Below are 10,996 nucleotides of genomic sequence, written 5' to 3' on the forward strand. Positions count from 1 at the left end.
TTGACCCAGGGCTTTTGAACATGCTCTGGGAAAACACTACTGTGTGTCTCTAGCCCTTCAGATAGTGTCTTTTTAAAGGCTGCAGACCATGCTTAGTATATGTGTTGCTTGTAAAACACTGAACAGTTGGTCCACTCTGCTTCCTGACCTGCCTGCCTCAGTCAAGTTGCCAGGAGCGCCCATGACCTCCCCCAAGATGGACCTCTTTAAACCATGAGCCAAAAAGGCATTCCCTTTCTTTAAAAAGTTCTGATGGCACACTTTCTAGAATTCTTTAGAAGATTTTGGGATTTAGGAGCAGGGGAGAAAAACAAGGGAATAAAAAAAGAAACACCATGTGAATGAAATAACAGATGGTTTAATAAAACCCTGTTTATAGAGCAAGGACACTGTTTCAGTACAAGCGGGATGCTTCTGCTTTGGCAAGATCCTGGTCCTCCTGGGCTGGGTCCCTCACTTCTGGGGGTTGCTGACCACAGCGGTGGTGCTGTAAGAGTAGGGGCTGAGCAGCGCTGCGATGGTGTAGTGGCGATGGCCAGAGTCATTAGCTGTGAAAACCACCTAGGAGAGAGGAGAGACAGCTAGCTCTACAGAGCCCAGAGGTGGGAGGCAGCCGAAGTGTCGAAGAAACTCAGTGCTAAACTGGTAATCTTCCTTTTACTGTTTTCTGGGGATGTGGCTAGGGAAGGAATAGTTGGATTAAAACAAAATGTGCTGTGCAAGTCTTTGGAGCTGTGTGCAGCCCCTAGAGAATTGCCCCTAGAGGTTTTTCTTTGCAAGTTTGCTTCTGCAGTGTGGGTGGCCCTGGCCAGATCAAACTGAGTCCCAGAGAGCCCAAAGGGTATTGTTCACTTTCTGGGGTTCAGATAAAAGTGGGGAGAATGGAAACACTGACACCCACAAACAAACCTGTGGTGAATGGTGGTTGTCAACAAGCACACTACAAACTTCCAGACCTGGCATGCTGGCCCGAGCCATTGTCTGGCAGACTGCACGCTGGCTGCATTTCTACAGTGAGAGCATTTCTGCATTTCTACAGTGAGAGCCCAACCGGAAAGGGAGGCTTCTTGCCTCCCAGTCCCAGGATGTCTCTCCCACTGTCCCTTTGCATTTTCTAATGTGAGAAGATGAACATTTTTAGGGAAGAAACAAGGCCGAGACACCATGGGAAGACATCACAGGGTTCTCTCCACAACACAAATGGTTTGTGGTTGGCAGAAATGTAAATGAAAGCTTTGGAGCTCATGGAAGTTTCTGAATAAAACCTGGATATTGCAACGACTAGCCACTTCTCAAATCACCAGACTATCTGAGACATGGGTGTGAGCCAAATCTGGAACAGATGTTAAGTATGGAAGATGTATGTAATTGTACTCATTTTGTGTACAGGTTTTAGATATAGCTTTAAACACACTTTGAATAAAGTTTTTTTTTTTAATGTCTAAATATAGAGCAAAGAATGATTGGATGGTAGAGTAAAACTAACACAAAAATAAATCCAGATAAATGGGAGGGAGAACATCTTAGACCGTCTGTTGCATTCATTTATTATTATTTATGGTGCCGTGGGTCACATCTTGTGAATGCTAGGCAAGCCCTATGGCACTGTTATGACCCTGGCCCCTGGCCTAGGCTGGCCACTAACTCGTGAGCCTCCTACCGTAGCCTCCAGCATTAGAGGAGAGGCTGTGCCATCACAGACACTCCTGGAAGGTTCTTCTCCGCCACATTGCCCCCCAGGCTCATTTGTTTTTTTCCCCAAAAGTGAAAAAAAAAAGATATTATGTAGTTTTTTTAAAAGAAATCTGCCAAGTAAGAGAGCTCAGTAGTTTTAAGCTCTTGCCTTGCTAGAATGAAGACATGAATTTGAAACCCAGAATATGTGTAAAAATGTCTGGGGCACACACACACACACACACACACACACACACACACGCACACGCACACGCACACGCACACACGCACATACACTCACAGGCTACACCCATGTCTCAGTCTAGTGATTTGAGAAGTAGCTAGTCGTTGCAAAATCCAGGTTTTATTCAGAAACTTCCATGAGCTCCAAACTTTTCATAAAAATTGCCCCAAGCAAAGAGACCTATTAGTTCCAAAGGACATTCCTAATTTCCCCGTGGTGTATATAATGGGATCATCTGGGACCCTGGTTGGGATGAAGCACTCTGCACTAAAAGGCTGCATTTATCAGAGTGCTCAAGGCAGAAGGTTTTTTATTTTTCAAATGTTTGTTGAATGATGGGCTGGGAACGTGAGTCAGTTGATAGAGTGCCTGACATCATTAAACTCTGGTTTCAGAGCCCCAGCATGGAGTGAAATTGCTGTGGTGCTTTATGCCTTTTCTCCTAGCAGTTGGGAGGAAGAGAGAAGATTAGCGGTTCAAGGCCATCCTTTGCCAGTTCGAAGCCAGGCTGGCCTGAGAGAGATCTTGTCTCAAAAAAGCCAAAACAAAATTAAAATGTTTGCTTATTGAGTTCTAAAAGAGAATCAGACAAGTATTCCAACAGGAGTAACAAGTTCTAGGAGCAGACAAGGCTCTATGGGCAATTAATCCAGGAAACAGAGCAAGGGTCCTGTACCGGTGCCCAGCTGACCCCTGCACAGAGGTGTTGGTGCCCGGTGAGGAGTAGAGTACTACCTTGGTAGGTGGCAGACTTTGATATCTGTGAGTCCCAAGAGTCTAAGAGGCCCCTCCAGTTTGTCTGGTAATGCCATCATCTGAGCGTTTCAACCATGGCTAAGCCACAGGACAGACCCCATTTGTGCTTTGTTGGTTAGATTTTGTCACCTTGACACAAAGAGTGACCTGAGAAGAGGGACTCTCCCCCAGGGTGTTGCTGCCATCACACTGGGCTGTAGGCAAGTCTGTGGAACATGTTTGTTTTGTTTTGTTTTTCTTACTGATGGTTGGTGTAGGAGGGTCTAGCCTGTGCTTGGCACTGCCAGCCCGTGAACACCTAGACCTAAGCTGTATAAGAAAAGGAGCCTCGCAAGCCAGTCAACAGCATTCCTTTCTGGTCTCTGCACCAATTTCTACCTCCAGGTTCCCGCCCAGCTTCCCTCCATGGTGAACTGTAAGCTAAGATGAAATAAACCCAGTTCCCTCCATGGTGAACTGTAAGCTAAGATGAAATAAACCCTTCTCTCCCCAGGTTGCTTTTCGGTCATGGTGTTTATCATAGCAACAGACAGCAAACTGGCTCACATGCCGAGCTATTTTTTGATGGAATTTGTTATCTCCAGTGCTGACCAACAGGCTTGGATTCTATTTCCATGACAGCAGCCTCTGAGACAGGAGACCTGAGAGGAGCCAGGGAGCCTGACCCAATGCCTGACCCAATGCCTGACCCAATGCCAGGCAAAGGCTACTCATGTGCCTTTGGTTGTTGGCTTTGGGTTTTGATGTAGCTCGGTTTCTCACAGAGAAACGGGCTGAGGGTCGGAAGGCACACTAACCAACACAGAGGCCAACGCCATCACTTGCTCACACGTGCTTGTCTTGTGACCTCGATGAGGTACTTAACTTAGCTCATTGGTAAAATGGGTGTAAGACAAGGCTAGACCACCATAGGTCGATCATAAGGGTGAAACAGTTTTGATTCAGAAACCCCTTTGCCATGTGACGGTCGCTTGATGATTTAAATATTAAGCTGTTTGGTTTTAAACATGTCGTAATTCTCTGTGTTGCCAAGAATTGTTTACCCAAACTTCTGGGGACACAAGATGTGCTTTGGAATAAAGAGAATGCCAGAATTTAGAGTAATAGCATGGGAAACCCTCTCTTTGACTATGAAATGCCCTCCATGGTATCTGGAGGCTGCCTCAAAAGCAAATACTAATATCTCTTCTACAGAGAAACGAATATTTACATAAATACAGTTAGCCGGCCACAAGCGGTGTGAGCAGGTTCAGGCTGTGTGCTGAATGAGTTTTAGAGAAACTCAGAAGGCTTGCTACCCAGGCGGATTATGCTCATGCCCAAGGTACATCAAGAGTAGAGGGAATTTACTGAGACTAAAAACAAAACTCGAACAACTCGGCGTGTCCACTTACCTCTGCGTATTCGTGGAACGGGGAAATGCCAAGTGCTGTCCAGTACGATTTGGTGTCCAGTTCCACTCTGTACACCCCTTCTACGAACTTCTCGTCTGTGGTGAGCCCGTGGAGCTCTCCAGATTCAGCGGTCTTCCTGGAGGGCACAGAAGTCCAGGGGAATTTAGGGGAAAAGAACATGAATGTGTAAGTATGTGGTTGTGATATGTGTATGTACATGCGCTCATGTGTGTGTGTGTGTGTGTACATGTATATACCTGTGTATTTTTTTTTTCTGTCACCTGAATCAAAAGGGAGGAAATCCTTTTATGTTTGAGGTAAAATAGCAAAAAATTCAAAGGGATTTTATGTACAGCTTTATTATACCATTTTGTCTTATGAGACTAAAATATAGTAAAATGTTTACCTTAAGAGTCTTAACCTAGGCATGTGGGGTCCCCTGTTATTATTCTAATGCTCTCAGGATAGAGGCAGGAGGGTTGCTGCTGCAGAGGTTTGAGGATAATTGGGTTTAAATAGTGAGTTCTAGACCAGATGGGACTAGGTGTTGAGACCCTGATTGAAAACAAATGAATTAAAAGTTTTAAAAGAAAGAAAAGCTTTAAGGCCTACAGATGTTACTTAGTGGTAAAGTTCTTTCTTAACATTTGTATACCCCTGGATTCAACCCCCAACAAAGGCAAAAACACACACACACAAATACACAAACACAGACACACACAGAGACACAAACACATACATACATACATACATACACACATAAACACATACACACATACACACAGAGACACAGACATACACACACACACACACACACACACACACACACACACAGTATTGCATTCAGGTTTAATGACTTGGTGAAAGTTCATGACAGTCCCTGAAAGTGTCACAAGCTGCCCTGACTAACTGTGATCCCTGTGACAGCAGAGTGACAGCCCAGTGTTCCATGGACTAAGGGAAACTTCTGGAAGTGTGGACTTTATCATAGCAGAAAGCTTAATAAACAAAGAAGAAGCCAGGCAGTGGTGGCGCACGCCTTTAATCCCAGTGCTTGGGAGGCAGAGGCAGGCAGATTTCTGAGTTCGAGGCCAGCCTGGTCTACAGAGTGAGTTCCAGGACAGCCAGGGCTATACAGAGAAACCCTGTCTCAAAACAAAACAAAACAAAACAAAACAAAACAAAACAAAACAAAACAAAACAAACCCAAACCAAGCCAAACAAAAACCAAAGAAGACCTTGTAACCGACTTTCTTCTTTTGGATATTTAATCAATTCGCTAATTCTTTGCCAACAAGAAATACCAAGTGACTTCCATTTCCACCTAGGCATCAGCTCAATACTCAATAACGGTAGGGTTAGAAACTGCTCCCCACTCAGTGACAACCAAGCCAGATAACAGTGGCAGCTGTCATTAGTGACTCTGACCACGCCTCTTCCCAGCTCTTCTTTTTATTTATTTGTTTATTTTTTTGATGTGGGTACAAAAGAGAAGAGTCACAAGAAAGTTTGAATATTCCGGTGTCCATTCCACTCCAACTTAGATTCCCCCAGCCACTTTGCATGCCGTGGTCAACACTCACATAATCACAAAGACATTAACAAACAGAAACTCAGTTAAAACAGCACCAAAAGAAAATGACCTTCCCAAAGATTGGTGCAGAGCACTAGTGGTTCTGGGTATTCAATTAAAGCCTAATATAAAGCCTTCACCCAGGAGACATAAGTGCATAGCTGTTCTGCTTAAATGCTAAGCGAGTCTTTGCTGTTTTTCATTTTGGTTTGCTTGTTTAGATTAATTAGCAATTGCTTTGAAATCACTAATTGTTAAAAACAAAAACAAAAACAGAGCAACACAAAATCGTTAAGTGGCTAGCCTGGGGGTTGGGGGGAAGTCATGTTGTCATGCTAGTGGGTGACTGAGATCGGCCACCCCTGGGTTCGCCTTGCAGGTCTCTCCTGGTGTGTTCTTGTTGAGATTCATGGGTGCCACCCTTGCACAGGACCACTGTTCTGAGTGCGCATTTAAGGAGCCCTGATTCTGCCCAACAGCAGTAAGCTCCAGAGGGTGCTTTGTCAGCCCCTTTCCTTCCATCGATAAACTAGCACCTGTGAACACATCCTTCGGGAGATTCTAAGACTCAAAGCTTGAGCATCGGCCCTGGTCTGAAAACTTCTGAAAACCACGTGTATATGGTTTTATACACGCTTGTCTTTGAGCCTCTTTGTGGCCATGAAGTCTTTAAATTTTTTGTTTTTTAATTTCTTTTTCTCTGTATCTCTGTCTCTCTCTGATTCTCTCTCTCTCTCTTTGATTCTCTCTCTCTCTGTGTGTGTGTGTGTGTGTGTGAGTGTGTGTGTGTGTACACATTTGCATGATCTAAGCTCAAAACTATATGTCTTCAGTTATTCTACACCTTGATTTTTGAGACAGGGTCTTTCACCAAACATGAAGCTACCTGTTCAGAGAGGCTGATGACCAATAAACCTCAGGGTCCCCCTGTTTCTAAGCTTGTACCCCCAGGCTGGTATTATAAGCATGCACTACCATGCTGGGCATCTTACAGGGTCCGGGGACTCCCATCCAAGTCCCCAGTCTTCTGAGCAGGCGCTGAACTGACTGAGCGGCTCCTCTGTCCCAGAAGACTATCACTTTTATTATCTGCTTAAAGAGGGCTGTGATGCAAAAGGGTTGCAAACCACTATGAAAAAGTGTGGTTCTTGACTCTCCCCTTTTTTCCCTTCAGTCCTGGATTGTATTCTGGTTCCTGGTCATGCTCTAAGCAACACAAGAAAGCAGATTTCTTTAAAAAGGTCTCTGCTGGCGGATGCTCGCAGACAACCATCGGACTGATCACCAGGTCCCCAGTGGAGGTGTTAGAGAAAGGACTGTAGGAGCTGAAGGGGTCTGCAACCCCATAGGAAGAACAACAATACCAGACCCCAGCCAGACCCCACCCCTAGAGCTCCCAAGGACTAAACTACCAACCAAGAAGTACATGTGGAGGGACCCACGGCTCCAGCCGCATATGTAGCAGGGATGGCCTTGTCAGACATCAATGGGAGGAGAGGTCCTTGGTCCTGTGAAGGCTCGATGCCCCAGTGTAGGGGGATTTGAGGGTCAGGAGGCAGGAGTGGGAGGGTGGGTGAGGGAACACCCTCATTGAAGCGGAGGGGAGGGGGGAAGAGGATGAGATGGGGGGGACCAAGAAAGGGGATAACATTTGAAATGTAAATAAAGAAAATATCAAATTAAAAAAAAAGCAAAATAAAATGTCTCTGCCCATACCTTTAACATTCTAACAAATTCTTTAGCAACTAGGTTTGTTTGTTTGTTTGTTTGTTTGTTTATAAGATTTGTTGCCTGCATGTGAATTTGTGCACCACACACATGGTGGACAGAAGGGGATGTCAGATCCCCAGATCCCAAGACTGGAGTTTCAGATGGTTATGAACTGCCACTCTGGTGCTAGGAATCAAACCTGTGTCTCTTACAAGAGCAATAAGTGTCCTTAACCACTGAGTCTTCTCTCTGAACCTGGCTGGGAGGCTGTGTGTGCCTGTCTCTAACAAGCAGAAGAGTACATGGGAAACTGAAACCAGTCCCGTGGTGGGCTCTTCCGCGAGCTTACCCAGAGGCGAATGGCTCCCAGGTATCCTCAGCGGTCTTTTTGAACACTTTCACAGCCACATCGACAGCAGGGCTGCCTCGGACAGCATCCAGGACTTTGACCATCAGAGGACACTTGGATTCTCCAGCACCCTGGGCATAGAGGAGACGAGAGAAATGTCAGTGAAATGGGTCAGAATAAACGGGCTTGTTCTTTCCGGCGACAGAATCTGGAACAAAACCAAAAGTACATGCTGATCCCATTACGATAACATAAGTGTTGACAATTAATGAGCTTCTTTATCCAGCATAACATAGACAGCATTGTTTCCAAAGCAAGAACAGTTTCTGCCCCCAGATGCCCTGCTGTGCACCAGGGATATGGATAATGAATTTCAAAGGGAAAATAGGCCCTCTGAGAGCCCTTGCTCTGTTCGCCTTTCCATGCAAGTGGAGGCTCTGTAAAAGGTGCGTGCTTCAAAAAGACAGAATGGGCTTTTCCTTGAGATCATTTTACTCGGATGTTGCTATAGTAATTCCCTCTGGTTGAAAAATAACCCTCACATAACTTCCTGACTCATTTCATTATACTGATTAACTCTTTTAAAGGACTTTATCAGAGACTGGAATAGAGTGTTGGCCAAAAAAGACAAAGAAAGATCAATAATACGTTTTGATTAGCTAAAGAACTAAAATATAATCATACAAGAGGTATACTAAATACATTAAAGATTTTATGAGAATTCAATATTAACAGCCCCACTGATAATATAGCCTTTTTGTTTCTATTGCTAGAGATCGAACAGAAGGCTTTCCATATAGCAGGCAAACAGTGGACCACTAAACTACACATCCAGCCCTTTTGTATCTTTACTTCTATGTTTATTTCATATATTTATTACCTAAGGACACCAGAGACTGAGCATTACAGACTCAATACACTAAAGCAACAGGAGGAAGAGCCAGAGGCACCCCAGCTCTTCTCTTTGGGGTTTAATGGCAAATACAGTCTGGGTGTCATCGTCCTAACAGCACAGCTAGTTCCCAAGGTGGGAGGAAGGCACATCTTCTCCATCTAAGGTCTCACTGCCATGTCTGGGTCGCTCCCAGGATCACTCACCCCAGGGCCAGCTTCAGACACAAATACCAGTCCAGCGAGGCAAAGGAGGAACAGTCGGAGGGAAGCCATTCTGTCCGGAGCTGGTGGGTCTCTGTGACGGCTGCTCCCGCTGAAGGGGCTTTTATACCCCTCCTCCCAAGCCAGGCTGCTGATCCCTGCCAATCTGACTCCAAACCTGCTGATTCTGATTATTGACTTAGTCAACAAAGGGAGAATAAGTAACCTACACAAATATGAACCTTGTCTAGGGAGATTAGAGCATCGGAACACTCGCTCTACGGAATATTCTTAACCGGTCATTTGACCAGCCTGATCCACACAACACAGCAATCTAAACCAAACAAGACCAAACAAGAGCAGCCTGCTTGTGTGGTCAGAATGCACAGGACTTGGGGGATGTTCCCTTATCGATTTCTATGCATCTTTCCCAGTTTCTATACATTTTTTACCTTTGGTTTTAGATGGTAGCTACAAATTGTAATGATTTGTTCTATGTTTATTGACATCTGGCTATCCAGCTTAAATACAGTGCATCAGAAGATACCTCTGTAGTAGGTTACCAGACAGCAAGGAAGTTCCTTTAGTAGTTTAAAAAAAAAAAAAGAAAAAAAACTCTCTTGAAGTCAAACCAAGGCTTCTGGACATTTTGCTTTTTGTCGCTGTGCGCATGTATGCCAACACTTCTCCTTTTCTAGATGAAGTTCATCCCAACCCCAGGAATAATGGTGTATTTCAGATTTCTGTTCATGAGACTAACATGGTAAGTTTGTACTGAGTCTATTTGGGAATGCAGGAACAAAGGCACTGGCTGGTTTTTGTTAGAAGTGAAATTTATGGAGGAAGGTAGACATGGCTGTGAGAGGGAAATGCTGTACCTGATGACACCTCTTTATCCTCAATGACCAACAAGTCCAGGAATTATAGGCTGGATGACTCATTAACTAGGCAATGACTCCTGGGGTGCATGCATACATGTGTATGTATATGTGTGTATGTTGCATGCATGTAAATTAAGGCAGGTTTTTATTCTTACAGGGATGATATGGAAGAGATACAAAGCAGACATGTTTTGGACATACGTCAAGGGCTGGTGTAGTTTGGGGCATCTAGCGTTGGGGAGATATTCCCATGACTGAAAGAACTAGTAGAAGGTCATCAAGAAACCACGAAGGATCTCAGCTTCCAGGGAGACACAGATGGGACAGGAAGGAATTCCAGAATATGGAAATGTGCAGGCACCTTTGGGAGAGAGGGCAACCGTCCAAAAGCAACAATGAGTAGATACAGCCAGAGCATGACGCTTTGAGTCTGACAGGGTTGGAGGCACTGGTGCACCCACCCCAGATCTGCTGCTCAGTGACCTGCTTGCTTCTGGAGGTGATTTCCTATCACAGATATCAGCCCACACATTTTTAAATCAGAAACGTCACATTTCTCTTTGAAGAGGATTGTCTAAGAACTCTAAAATGTGACATGATATGAAGTCATTTTGTAAGTCGGAACATACAAGTGTCAGATGCTTCCATTCAATGTCTGTGCCTAAGGAGGCAACGCTTTCTCCAGAATCTCTCATGCATTGTCAACCAAGGTTAACGTCATTATTTTACATTGCTCAGAATGTGATGGAAAACCCTTCTCCATACAGGAATCCTAAGGAGTTGAAGGTTCTTTCACTACCTAGTAAAATCTCTCACCCATGCATGTTAATTCAACACTACTGAACTCCATACTCTATTGAAACCAAGAGTTGCCTCCCCCGATCTTGTAAACTGGCAAAGCTGAGCTGCCTCCTGACCACAGGCTCCACCATTTCTCTAGGATTTTGAAACATTTGCAAAAATTACAAATTGAACCACGTTGTACTAAAACCTGGACTTTGGTTCATCTCGAGAAACTGGAAGATGACAGCAGTTGCCTTACATTCCCATGAAAATATGGGGTTCCATGTTGGAACATCTCGGTTTCCTGAGTTCCCTCCCACTCTGAAGCCAGATGACATGACTACTGGTGCTCTCACACTTCAGTGTCTGATTGTCTGTCTGTTTTTAATGCACATTCCATATTCTTGATCCATGACAAAGCCCAGCCTCTTTATTAATTTGTTATGATTACTGGTCTTCTGACAGCATATTTTCTTTTGCCAAATAAAGATGCCCAACTCTTTGAGAGATTCCTCTCCAGACACAGGACCTAGAATC

At 44.5% G+C, this 10,996-nt stretch overlaps 1 protein-coding gene across 1 annotated transcript; it reads right to left on the reverse strand.

The window, feature by feature from the left end:
- Positions 1-338: 338 nt before the first annotated feature.
- Positions 339-8,904, reverse strand: Ttr (transthyretin). Its single transcript, XM_052155628.1, has 4 exons — positions 8,799-8,904; positions 7,701-7,831; positions 4,069-4,204; positions 339-561 (listed from the first exon to the last, which is right to left on the reverse strand). Exons 1-4 carry the CDS (start codon positions 8,865-8,867, stop codon positions 454-456), a joined length of 444 nt encoding a protein of 147 aa, XP_052011588.1. The 5' UTR covers positions 8,868-8,904; the 3' UTR covers positions 339-453.
- Positions 8,905-10,996: the final 2,092 nt, after the last annotated feature.

Source organism: Apodemus sylvaticus, chromosome 13 (assembly GCF_947179515.1).
Source record: "Apodemus sylvaticus chromosome 13, mApoSyl1.1, whole genome shotgun sequence".
In the NCBI taxonomy this organism is placed as follows: domain Eukaryota; kingdom Metazoa; phylum Chordata; class Mammalia; order Rodentia; family Muridae; genus Apodemus; species Apodemus sylvaticus.

Excerpts from the sequence above, each read along its gene's own strand:
- Ttr (XM_052155628.1), bottom strand. The coding sequence starts at position 8,867 with ATGGCTTCCCTCCGACTGTTCCTCCTTTGCCTCGCTGGACTGGTATTT. Across the intron at positions 7,832-8,798 it reads TGTCTGAAGCTGGCCCTGGG|GGTGCTGGAGAATCCAAGTG; the intron begins GTGAGTGATCCT and ends CTCTATGCCCAG. Across the intron at positions 562-4,068 it reads CGTTCCACGAATACGCAGAG|GTGGTTTTCACAGCTAATGA; the intron begins GTAAGTGGACAC and ends CCTCTCTCCTAG.